The 13,906-nt window shown below is 34.4% G+C and overlaps 1 protein-coding gene across 1 annotated transcript; it reads right to left on the bottom strand.

Moving 5' to 3' along the window:
- Positions 1–3,453: 3,453 nt before the first annotated feature.
- Positions 3,454–9,296, bottom strand: LOC137809161 (uncharacterized). The gene is made up of 7 exons (XM_068610298.1): positions 9,262–9,296; positions 9,077–9,164; positions 8,843–8,924; positions 4,582–5,290; positions 4,063–4,370; positions 3,683–3,984; positions 3,454–3,591 (listed from the first exon to the last, which is right to left on the bottom strand). Exons 1-7 carry the CDS (start codon positions 9,294–9,296, stop codon positions 3,454–3,456), a joined length of 1,662 nt encoding a protein of 553 aa, XP_068466399.1.
- Positions 9,297–13,906: the final 4,610 nt, after the last annotated feature.

Here is a 13,906-nt window from a genome sequence, read left to right as displayed (position 1 = left end):
TTTTGTTATAAAAATTATGGATTCAAATTTTATCTATAACTTTCGTTTGCTCTTAAGTAGTAGAGGAAAATTACCATAAAAGATAAATAATAATTTCCCTAAGGTATTTAATTTTTTTTTTTTTCCTGCAAAAGTTTTTTCTCTCTCTTTTCACTCATACCTATCTACTCATGATTGGTTGAAATTAATGTTCTATTTTTTTTTAATACTTTTAATGAAAAGTGATTTAAACCAAATATAATGTTTTTCACGTAGGAGTAAAATATTTCCATTATTTAAATCTATAATTATAACTTTTGTTTTGTAATAATTGTCATTCAAAATGTAATAGTTGTCATTTGGTATTGTGAGAAAAATAACTGACAAAAAACTAATCCATAAATTCCGGCTCTGTAAGAAAATTATCCAGTACTCGTAAAAGAGTAGTTATAAACATTATAACCATAGTAATATATAAGTCCAGTCTTAGCAAGGTTATGCAGAGCGTGGAATGTATGGTATCTCGATTTAGTCTTTTACCAGCAAATTCTTCACGCCCCCACATTATCAATGCATGTATATGGAGCTTAATGGTCTTCTCCTTCCAGTTGCTGATAGTTTGTACAATAATATTTGCTGGATCTATTTTCCAAAATGTATTATTTTCAGTTCAGAATTTTCGTTTCCAAAATGAAAGATATTTTCAGAAATATAAATGCAAGTTCAAAAAGAGACAGCTTCTTCCTGCACCTCCATAGCTTCTTCTCCACCCTATTCTAAAAGCACATTTACTAATATACACTTTAGTAAAAATATTAAAAAATTAAAATAATATTTTAATGTATTTTTAACATTTAACCTAAACTTCACTGTCACCTTCACAGTGCCTCTTCTTTCTGTTCCCTTCCAGCAGGGCCGCACCACCCCCTCCCATTCCAAGGTTTCTTTCTCTTCATCTCTCAAATTTTTCTAAACCCTACATTCCTTATCACTCACACATCTACAGTGCCCTCTTCACAGGTTAGTATGTTTAATTTTACTGATTTTGCATTGCTTTCGAAACCTGAGTTTGTGTTGCTGTGTAATCCGGTATTCACTGTGTAATCCGTTTGTGCCGCTGTGTAATCCGGTACTTACTGTGTAATCCGTTTGAAACCTGCGTTTTTTCGTAATAGGCACCAGATTATGTAATCCAGTACAATTGAGAATGTAAAGTAATACCAGATTACGTAATCCGGTTTAGGTTATTTAAGTAATTCCGAATAGGTAATCCGGTTTAGGTATTTAAGTAATTCCGGATTACGTAATTCGGTTTAAGTTTATATTGTGTGCTTAGTGTTTCGGATTATGTAATCCGGTAGTGTTCTTACAAAGTTGCGATTTTTGTGTTTTTGCGTTTTTATTATGTATTTAGTTTCCAACCCACTTGGTAAAAAGTTTTTTAAATTTTATATTATGCACACAAATTCATGATTATATTATTTATTATTTGTAAATAATTGAAATTCAAATTGTGTTGTGGATAGATATGGTTAAAACTAGAGGTGGTGGATCTTAGGATCATGATCGCAGAAGACCGACGACATCCGTCTGTAGAAGAGACCGAGGTGGTGTCGAGGAAAGGATTGGTGATGATGCTCATATTGATATGGCAATGAACAAGGATTACAGAATGATGACCAAGTAGACCAAGGAGAAGGGTTTCCTGAAGGACCTTCTGATATGTCTTTACTGGTAAATTTTGCTGACCATGTTGCTGTTAAGCTTTGGGAGGGTGAGGTAAGAACGAAAAAACCTTCAATTAAATTGTCTTTATTAATTATTGTTTAAATTTATTTAATTATATTTAATATATACAAAATTTATATTAGGACCGGGGAGAACTTAAATTAGTATCCCACGGTAGGAAATTACATAAATTTGGGATGCCTCATGCTAATATAGAGCTACTTGTACACAATTCTGGATTGTTTAGTTTGTGCAATATAAGTTATGAAGTGGGTGACAAGGGATTAATTTCAACCTTTGTCGAAAGGTGGCATCGGGAGACAAACTCCTTCCACCTTCCCGTAGGTGAGATGACCATCACACTTGATGATGTGTCATCTCTTTTACACCTCCCCATTTTGGGTAAATTCCCAACATATGTGCCCTTAGAGTACAACGGAGCTGCAACAATTTTAGCTGAGTTACTAGGGGTGGATGAGGCTCGGGGGAAGGCTGAGATGTAGCAGTGTCGAGGCGTCCACGTACGATTGAGTTGACTTCGAGATATATATGAGGAATGTTGCGCTCAGGAGGCTTGGGAGTGTGCTGCCAGGGCTTACTTGTTGCATATGCTTGGATGCACTATTTTTACAGATAAAAGTGTCACCTCTATATCTATATCGTACTTATTGTTATTCAGCAATCTACATATGTGTCATGGATATGGGGAGCAACAACACTTACATATCTATATGAGTAGTTGGGGGATGCATCTTATTTTAACACGAAGCAGTTGGCCAGTTATGCGACACTGGTTCAGGTATGAAACCATACAAATAATTAGCAATCACATGTTACATTCCATAATGTTTTGTATTAAATATTTTATAATTAATATGATTGAATTACATAGGCATGAATTTATGAGCACTTCTCGGGCATGGGAAGAAGGGATATTAATCCCTCATATGACGAGATACACCCGCGGGCAACACGGTATATTGTTGCCCATCAGATTTGCACAGCTGGTGATGTGCGGGTGCAATTGGATGGGGGGTCACACACGATGACATCATCAGGACTCCGTATGAGGACCATAGATTGAGCAGACCATTTGAGACCATTTATTTATTCTCGGGTCACTTGCGATTGGGCAGCTTATCACAGAGACATATGCCCGAGCGTGTCTTGCGCCAATTTGGGTACGAGCAGAGCATTCCACCATCACTGATGGCGGTTGAGGCTCCTGGTGCACATGTCATTGATCAAAGGTGGTTGCAGTTTGATCACCACGTGGTGACAGGTTTGAGAGTTGCTTCTAGTCCATCTGCATGTGTTCCTGAGTACATGTCTTGGTTTAAGACGATATCACACCCATACATTCGCAGATGTGAACTTGGAGATCGACCCAGTGTTGTACCACGTCATCGTTTTCGTAGTCCAAATGCTGAGCAGGCAGGTCATTCGTTTCAAGATGAGCGTGCACAGGTGGTAAGTTTTTTTTTTATTGTTATGTGATTAAACAATATATTTGACAAGATAATTTATTTTGAAATTGGTGCAGGGTATATTTCGGCGCATTGTCAGTATCCTCCAGCGCATGATAGATTGTCGTCAGGTCACTGAAGGCATTGACGCATATGAGAGTACGGAGGCAGCATTGACGCATATGAGAGTACGGAGGCAGCACTGACGCATATGCACTTACCACTGACAACTCATCCACTAGTAAGGACCTCTTGATATCTTCTACTCGTTGATGACCACCTAACAATGTTGCGTATTCTTCACGCCACTGAGATATTTCTTTGAATAAATCCATTCTGATGAGTGGCCATGACTCTTCACCCATCCCCAACAATGAGGCAATAACACGAAATCCACAATGTCCATCAACTTTAACATCTATTACATCCAAAATATAAGGGTGACATTTAAGAGGAAATTGATCAAGCATGGGAATTGCATTGGTGTTGGTCGTCACCTTAACCTTTACCTTACGAGTCTTCAAAGATGATGAACTATCATTTACAAAATGGATGTGATCTACATGCTCAAAATATGAAGGGGTGCGTTTTGTAGACCTCTGAAATTTATTTGCTTGACTCTTTTGTGATCCTTTTGTCTTAACTACATTAAGTGGTGCACATAATGTTGTCATGTCCGGATAAGCAATTTCATGCAACTTGTTTTTAATTGTCACTTTGCCACAAATATCAACCTCATCGAACCAGGATAGAATCACATCCCATTCTTGTTGAATTGACAATCGAGATGATGAATCACATTCAGATAAACCTGAAAAACTTAGTCTCGTCCACATAACATGAACTTCATTAAGAGGAATGACACCCATAACATACCTGGCTAACTAACAAGCACATGGTAATCCGTGAGTCTGTCTAAGTACACATCCACATCGTTCACTATCAAACCCCACATCATTGACCCGATCAAACTCTTCAGCAATGAGAATCAAAACATGTTTATATATAAAGCCAACCAACATTTTATACAATTGCACATTGAATGTGTGTCCTATCACATGTAGACTCATTTGAAATGATGCCTTGATCTCGTTATGTTGAAGTATAATAACATGCTTGATAGCATCCCAACACGAGCACAAGTCTCCCATGCTATTTTGTAATAGTCGTTTCAAAGACCAATGAGCTGATTCAACCCTGTATAAGTATAAAACATAATAAAACAATTACACGTTCTAAACAAAGTAAAGGAATTCTTATACCTGTTTGATGTTGTATTTCCCAAATGCATTAATAAATTTGTTCAACACTTGACAAACTTTCTTTGTGCGGAATAATCCAGGTGTTCTTCACATATTCAAAAAGTAATGGCCACGGTGAACAAATAGTTTCAAATTTTTTCACAAACTCATCAAATTTAGCAATCTCTGTACCGTTAATGATAGTCTTCCATGAATCCATCACAACTTCCCAAGCCTCGACAGAATGTACCAACATTTTACACTTTGCTTTAACATTCTTATTGATGTGAAATCGACAAAGAAGATTTCTTGTTTTAGGAAACACAATATTGATGGCATTCATCAAAGCAAGATCTCTATCACAAACAATGACTTTAGGCCCCACATGCGATGTCAAAAGTGACCCTCTAAATTTTTGTAGTGCCCATATGAAGTTCTTTTCTTTCTCGCTATATAAGAATACAAAACCAGCAGAAAAGGACAAACCTGTACAAGTTACACTAACAATCTCAAGCAAAGGCAGTCGATATTTGTTTGTTTTGTAAGTTGTATCCATTAAGAGTACAATGTTAAATGCATTCAAGAGTTTCACAGCATCAGGATGAGTCCAAAAAATATCACTAACAATATTGGAAGACTCTTGACACGTACTCCAGTGAAGATAGTTGTCACGGTCTAACAACATCATTAACTGTTGTAATTCTATTCTTGGTCCTCTAACTGATCTCTTGTACGAGTATCTTGCATTGTATACTTGCTTTATTGTTGTCATATTATCCTCATTATTCTCCTTCAAAGTACATAGAATGTTACCTGGCTTAACCATGCTTTTAGTCATATCAACAAGCATTGAATGTTCATTCGTTTTTAATCTGCCTGCATATGAATGACCAACTAATGTATCATACAAATCATGATTATGAGTACCACATATTACCTTAAGTACCCAACCTTGACCCTTTCCAACAGGTTTACCTCACAATTTAAAGGGACATTCACATTTTCGAGTACCAGTTACACTAACCTCCAAACCATTCACTTTCGAAGATTTTGTTATTGACAACTTAAACATGACTTCCGGATTGTATAATCCATAAGTCAAATTTTAACAGCATAATAAATTTCGGATTATGTAATCTATAAGTCATTTAAGTGACTTCTGGATTGTGTAATCCATAAGTCAAAATTTTCACAGCAAAATGACTCCCAGATTATGTAATCCGTAAGTCATGTTTGATGTTCCAAATGTCTTTCGAATTGCGTAATGCGTAATTGAAATTCATATAGCAAAATGAGTACCAGATTACGTAATACGTAAGGCATATTGAAGGTTCTAAAATCACTTTCAGATTGCGTAATCCATAGTTCATTTGGTACCGGATTACACAATCTGGAAGTATGATTTTGGCAGGTTCTGGATCCGGTATGCACAGGAGTTATCTGATCCGGAACGCTTTACTTAGGCACCAGATTGTGTGATCCGTGGATCCACTGGATTAACTAATGCGGAAATAATTATTTAAGGCAGAAGAATGAGAATGAGAACTTACGAGAGTATGAGAATGACGACCTCACCAACGGTGACAATGCCAGCACCACCGTGCACCACCTTCTCAAGCACCACCTCCAGCACCACTTCAAGGACCACCACCACTTGAGCTCAAGCGTTGCACCCCACCACACGAAGTAACTTTTTTTTTCACTAGTAGACAAACAACATTTTCATTTTTATCCTTTTACTGAAGGATAATTTTGGTATTTTAAAACTTTATGGAGGTGCCCGAAGAAATCATGGAGGTGCATGAAGAAGTTGTCCAAAAAGACTGGGTGTAGAAAGAATTTGACAAAGTTTTTATGCCCCGTTGTCAAACTTAAACAAACCCTTGTTGAACAATTTAGATTTCATTACATTTGAGGTTGTAAGCCCATGCAAGACATCCCTACTTCTTCTGGAAAAAATTGATCAAAATAGTGTAATTCATTTTGAAAATTACACAAATAAACAAATACAAAAATTTATGAAAATGGATATTTCTGAATCAAAGTTGTTAATGGTATAGATAACATTAATGAAATTCATTAATCTGTCACTTATTTTTTTTTTAAAAATTAAAGTTACCAACCAAATTAGCTTCTTTAGTTTATATAAAATATGAGAAAATTGTACATTGGGTTGACAACTCTAATATTTTACTTAAATTGTTGGCAATTTCAGTTGATTTTTTTTTAAAATTAATATTTTTTAAAATAAATAAATATAATAATAATTTATAAATTATTTAAAATTACATGAATTGGACAACAACGTTGTGAAACTAAATTTTGTTTTGACAAAAAACAAAGTTGTCTTAAGTCAAGTTGGGTTAACAATAGGTTGTGCAATAAATACAAAATATTTAACACTTTTTAAATATTGTTAAAATTAAACATATTTTTGTTGTTTTAAAAAATTAAAATTATGTTCGCGAAGTAGCATTTATGATTTATATAATTATAAATAAAAGGGGTAGCGTTTAAAAAATATTTATAAAATGATAAATAAGTACAATTTATACATGATTAGAAAATAGAAATGTAGGAAAAGTTGTCATTTATGAGAAGCTGTGCCACAGGGTGGTCTTCTTCGTTGTCCTCCTTGTGGTTGTTGTTCGGATGGAACGGTAGGAAGGAGCGGAGGTGGAATGTCATCGTTAGTGTCTTCGACTTCATTGTCCTCACTTTGATAATATTGCATGAATGACATTGGATTGTAGGTAGATGGAGGGGTCATGGTAGAGGTTGCAAAGGAATTTGATGGACCAACATAAAAATGTTGTTGAGATGAAAATATTGGGTAGTTGAAAGGTGGTTGATGGAATCATGATTGGAATGACATGTGAAATTGATCCCTATCTTCGAATAACTGGGATAGGTGAACACTTGACGAACGAAAATATTGTTGTTGAAACAATTCAACTTGAGAAGAAGACTCGACATGATGTTCATAGTGAGGTTGTGTAGTCTATCATACTGTTTTGAAAATATGTGTTAATTTTGGATGAGTCAATGAAGAATAATAAATGATTTTGTAATTGAACTTACATCGTCATCAGACGGTGACTGTATAAACGAGATGTAGCGGATAGTGTGATTGATGTATCATTGCATGTATGTTGACTTGTTATGCAAATGATCATTTTCGTTACACTGATTTCCCTGCATTAGATGATTATGATAGTCATTCCACATAGCTATCCATGCGGCATAATATTGTGGCCAGTATCGATCAGTTTGTCCTCTCATATCCTCTTTGTGAAGTTGATCAAGGTGTTGAATAAGATGCTTTGATGTCTCCAAATCGAAGTGGAAAGCTTGAAGATCTTGTTGTTGTGTGCGTGTGTTGTCTAGTTGTTTGAAACTTGTTAATTCACTCCTTAAGATGATCTAAGTTCATTTGAATCTTTAACCTTTTGAAAAGATGGGTTTTCTAAAAGGAAGTGAAATTTCAACAGGTTGAAATTTCGAATCAACAGGTTGTTTGACACTTAGTGGATTTTAAAATGATTTGGAAAAGCTTTGCCTTTGCCTTTGCTGTCAAACAAAAATCAATCGATTGTTTCAATAAATCAATCGATTGTTTTTTCTGAAAACCTTAACAAAATCTTGTTAAGTGATTTTTCTGTTTTAAATGATTCCAACAGTTTTTGGTTTTTTGTTTTAACTGTTTTAACCACTTGATTGGAAAATAAAAAGGTTGTTTTACGCTCCTATGCATTAACTAAGTGAGAGAGATCAATCAAAAATAGTTTTCAAGTTTTCAAAGAGCTTTTGGATCATCTCAAGTGTGGAATAGGATTGAGTCTTGTATTCTGAACTTTGATATTGTGATTTACCCATATGTATTTTATTCCATTCTTCCTTGATAATTGTATTTCTATACTTGTTTGCCAAGAAGTGTTGTGTGTTCTTGAGGGGATCAAGATCAACATTCTTGGTGTGTTTTTTGCCAAGGAGTGGTGTGTGTTCTTGAGGGGTTCAAGATCATCACTTTGGGTGTGTGTAGCTTGTAATCTAGGGTTGATTACATAGTGAATTCTCAGTGGTTTCTCAGTGGTTTCTGAGGACTGGATGTAACTCTTGGTTAAGAGTGAAACAGTATAAACATTGTGTGTGAATCTCTCTATCCTTACATTCTTTAAACTGTTTTAACTTTGTTTTTATAAATCGCTGATAAAAACAATCGTTTGTTTCGTAAAAACAACAGGTTGATTTTCTACAATCATATTGAAAACATTTTTCTAATTAGCTAAACAGTTTTCTAATTGATTAATTCTCCATTGTCTTTCACTCTACCTTCAAAGTTTGCGAAAATATTTCATAAACAATTCACCCTCCTCTTGTTTGAGGCCTATAATTCTAACATAAGGTTCAATGGGTCACTTAGAATACTTTGTCGAAATCCAAACTGATGCATAACCTTATCAACCTGATGAAATTCAACCGTTGCAAAACATATGAAAGGAATTACCACCTGTGCAATTGGGAAAACCTCAACAGTGATCAAGCGCCTAACATAATCAACTTGATATGGAGTCCAAAAAAAACTGTAAATAAATGTTTGAAACATCAGTAATATGAAAATTTTAGTTAAAATGGTATGTTAGTTTATATATTGTTTACAACCTCTTTAGCTTTAATGCCATCAAACATTGCTCGTATTTGGGGAACATTGGTTCCTCCTGTGTGCATCCTATGCATCCTCCGAGTCCACCTAACATAAACAAAGGAATATAAAGAAATTTACAACTAAGTTAACTTGAGTTGAACTTTTTTTTCTTGTCTCGATAATTAATACAAAAATAACATACCTTTTCTTATGTGAGTTGATTTTAGATTGTTCCATTTTAGATGACATTTGACTTAGGATTGAGATTTTAGCAATCATGGTGAAACCTAGGGAAGATCCCACTGGACACGAATTTAACCAAGTGGTTACATAAGTGTGAAGGTTCACTTCCAAAGGCAAAGATAAAAATCAATATAAGGTGACATGGATGATTCATTGCTGAAATTGAAAGATATGGAAGAAAGCAGTGAAACAATGCATAGCCGAATTGAAATGAAGGAAGAACAACACATAAAAAACAATGGAAAAACCGAATGGAAACAAGTGAAGAACACAAAATAAAGTGGTGGAAATGGAAATGAAGGAAAAGGATGGAAAAAGAAAGCTTATGTGGTGGATTGAGAATGGATCATGCAACTTGGAGTGTGGTTTTCCTCCAAGATAAGTGTTGATGGCCGCCACTTGAGAGCTCTTCAATCACTCAAGATGAGACCTAATGCTAAAAGGAAACAAGCCTCACAAACACCTCACACAATTTGTGCAGAGTAAATTTTCTATTCAAATTCAGCATGTAAAATAGAAGGAGTATGACACCCTATTTATAGGAGATGGTGCCTTGAAAACAAGAAGCAATGGTAGGATGGGAAACCTAAAAATGGGGCTGCCTTTAGGGTTTGACAAACCCACACCTTAGGCTTGTTCTTCTAGAAACTAGGTAAAAAAACAAGCTAAAGTGATAAACACACCTCTCCTATTATGCTATATGAACCTACTCTAGCCTATCTTGCTATTTGGACCCCTAGAGTAAACCCAATTTATTTACAACTTGTTTAATTCTTAAGAAGACCAGCAAAAAGAACATTTGATGTTCAGTTCTTTGCCCATTTCTTCTTCTGGTGAGGTCGGCTAGATCTTTGATGGGATCTTCACTTGAAAGTTGAGATGACTTCTCATAGTGTGAATGGTCATGTGAGTCCTTGGTCATCTCCTTGTTGGCTTGGATTGTATCATTTTCCCGAGTGGGAAACCAACTCCTTGTTCAACTTCTTCATCAGTCAGTTGAAGTTGAGGAGAAATCCGTGTTAGGTGTTCCCATTGCCAACATTGTAAAAGCAGCGTGTAACCTCCAATACTATCCTGATTAAAGTCTACTCCGTGATCGAGCGCACGGTACAGAGAAGCCAATACAACTGACCCCCAACTATAATTCCTAACGTTGTTCAAATCAGGCAACAATAATAGGTACATTAAATGTACCTTACTAGCTGAAGAATCAGACATCAATAGGCTTCCAATAAGTGTTAATATGTGGGTTGGAACATGTTGAGCAATAACATCGTCAGTTGCATGATGTGGCAGTTCTTGAAAGTTTTGTTAAGCCAAGAAAAATTAATTGCATTTCCTTTCACCGATGTAGCGGGTGGTATAAATTCGAGCAACTGCTCACACAAAGATACCAAATCACTACTAGTAATCTCGGTAACAACCTTTCCATCAACAGGTAGACCCAATACTAATTCCACATCTTCCAATGTAATAGTTGTTTCACCTAGATGAAAGTGAAAGGTATGAGCCTCTGTTCACCACCTTTCCACTAATGTTGTAAACAGTAAGTGGTTGAAGTCAATGTTCTTAAATTTTAACAGATGTCCAAAACCAGAATGATCAATTAAGTGTTTGACTCGCTGGTCAAGTATATCCTCATGCTTTAGTATCCAGATTACATGTCTTATGGGTCTTAATAATCTTTCATTACCATCCCATAGATCTTTAGTACCATGTTCCCTTGGAGCCGCAATAGGAACATATTCATGGGAAGGCGATAAGATACCATGAAATTCTAATAACATGAATCCTAAAAATTATAATCACAATATTGGCCAAAATATTCATATATAATAATATAATATATAAATATCCATTAAAAAATCATATTATATAATATGAAAATATTCATAAGTAATAATATAATATAAAAATATTCATATATAGTATAATGTAAAAGTATGGATAAGACCGAAAAGAATATTGAAATGTAATAATATAATATAAAAATATTTATATATAATATCATACCAAAAATATTCATAAGACTAAAAAAGAAATATTAGAAAAATATTCAAAAGATCTTAAAAAATATTTATATATAATATGATATAAAAATATTCATAAGTAATAATATAATATAAAAACACTCATATATAATCTAATATAAAAATACTAGACAAAAAAAATTTAATATGTGGTAATATAATATAAAAATATTCATAAGATCTTAAAAAAAATATTCATATATAATATAATATAAAATTAAATGGCAATATCATACCAAATATGTAAAGAGAGAAATGACATTTGAAGGTAAATGGACAGAGCTAAGAACTTCAATAAATTTTGACACAACTAAAGAAACATTTTAGCGTGGTTCAATGTGAGGGGAGTAGGGGTTTATTTAAATAGGAATTGTGAATATATTGTGAATGTAAAGCTGCAACCTCCACCCACACAAATGAATATTAAGTTTGAATTCAAACTTAGTGTGATAGAGAGTCTCTGAGTATTCTTATTCAATTGTTGTACCCATATCCCCAAAGTAAGAATTGTTGTAGCCATGTCAGGAAAAAAATCAGAGTAAAATAACAATTGTTGTAGGCATGTGAGGAAATAAAAGGGGGTATACACAGTCTCAATAGAAGTTGTCAACGGTGTGTGAAACTTCTTCATTTGGTGTCTCGATGGACCTCTAAAAAACATTAAGTATCAAAATAAACCTTTTTTAAAAAGAACAAAAATACTTGAAGACTTAAAAAATTATGTTAACGGACACGTCAACCAATTCTATTAATTTATTTAAAAATTTAGTTGAAAAATCAAAATACAAATTTATACTGGGCAGAAGCTCGATCCTCGGCTTTGGACCAACTACTACTCGGTTCTCGGGTATGGTAGAAGTCAGCTCGACCATGGCCCTGGAGTCAAGGTAGCGGTGTTGGGCCTGTTTGGTTAATGGGCCTAATTTTCTAATTATGTGTTATGATTTAAATTCAAGTTGTATGTGCTTAAAGATAAAATATAAAGAGATATTTTATAAAGAGATATTTTATCTGTTTGCTGCACGTAAAATACCTGTTGATAGATGTTGCTAACCCCAAAAATATAGAGAGGTGTATGTATAACATAATGTGGCTTGTAGTTTAACACCTAAAGGTCATTGGTGCACGTGGCAAGTGGTTTTCTATTAGAGATATAAGGTAATGTGCTTATTTTCAGTTAATATTTGCTTATCTCAAGTGCAATTGTTGCATGTGCGGTTATAAAAAGGGGCTGAAACCTTAGGTGAAGGTATGCTGTTTTTACACACTACACTGAGAATTACTGTTGCTTTTGTGAGCCCTTACTGACTTGATCGTCGGAGTGCGATCGATCGTTAGGGCGCCCTATGTATTAATAGGAACAACATCTAGATATTAAGGAAAGCACGAGTTCCACCACAAGGCAGACGAAGTCCAAGTTCGCCTGCAAAAGTTTATCGGCAACCAAGTCAACCGGCAAGAACATTTGGTGCCCACCGTGGGGCCCGATAAAACTAGGTCCTACCCACAATCGTGATCAGAGCTATCAGGCGATATGAGGAATACGAGACAAGGGATATCTGGACAGCAAGAAAGCGACAACATTACCATGTAGCAAGAACTAAAATATTATAGTTAAATATCACCTAAATATATAAGAGTTTGAAAAGTTTACTCACAATCCTAAAGAAAAGAATTAGCTACTCATGGTGGCTATTACAAACATGGACAACACGAAAAGAAGATCCAAAGCATTTCTCCTTAACGACTGTCTCCTTTAGGATTTCCTTCCTTTGGTTCCTCCCCAATGATCTCAATAATGTCTAGGGTTATGTCTCACACCTTCTATTTAACCTACTTGAGCTTGGGCTAAGTGAAGTATTTATTCATAATATATTTTTTTGCTTCATCTCTCCTCAAATTCTCGAAAATAACACAAAATTGGGAATAAATCGTTCTTATTCATCTCATAATCCAAAATTATGAAAAAAGGTTAAAATTCCTAGGTTGAATTATGAATATTTTATCAATTAAAGTTCATAAGTACCTATCTTTTTGTATGAAATATTACTGAATTATGACATTTATCAGAATCACTACCCTAACACGGGAGAACAAAGCAATGAGAAAGAGACTACGGGAGGGAAACCATATAAGGATGGAAGTGCGGGCCAATCCGACCCACATTTAACCTGTAAAATGCGGGTGAGATTGTCCAATCTTGCGTAAAAAATGTGAGCCAACCTGCATAAGAAATATATTTTTGTTTTAAATTAATGAAAATAATTTTTTAAATAAAAAAATTGAATTAATTTACGTTTCTTTATTAAGTTGATTTTTTTTCTTACTTAGATTAATTTGGTAAATGATCTCACAATATTATTCTCATGACACATGCGTAATAAGATATGGGTAAAACATTATAATGATGCTTTGATTTTCAATGAAATTTGAATTTCAATCGTAATAATAAATAAAATATTTCATTAAATATATACACTTTTTTTTATGGTAATACATGTATACATGATTACTATTCTAATTTGAAAAATAATATAAAATATTATATATAATAATACTGTATTTAAATTTTAT

This window comes from Phaseolus vulgaris, chromosome 2, assembly GCF_000499845.2.
Source record: "Phaseolus vulgaris cultivar G19833 chromosome 2, P. vulgaris v2.0, whole genome shotgun sequence".
Taxonomy (NCBI): Eukaryota; Viridiplantae; Streptophyta; class Magnoliopsida; order Fabales; family Fabaceae; genus Phaseolus; species Phaseolus vulgaris.
This window is presented reverse-complemented; position numbering and strand designations above follow the sequence as displayed.

Excerpts from the sequence above, each read along its gene's own strand:
- LOC137809161 (XM_068610298.1), bottom strand. The coding sequence starts at position 9,296 with ATGGAACAATCTAAAATCAACTCACATAAGAAAAG. Across the intron at positions 9,165-9,261 it reads ATCAACTCACATAAGAAAAG|GTGGACTCGGAGGATGCATA; the intron begins GTATGTTATTTT and ends TGTTTATGTTAG. Across the intron at positions 5,291-8,842 it reads TCAGTTTGGATTTCGACAAA|GCAGATTAAAAACGAATGAA; the intron begins GTATTCTAAGTG and ends ATTCATATGCAG.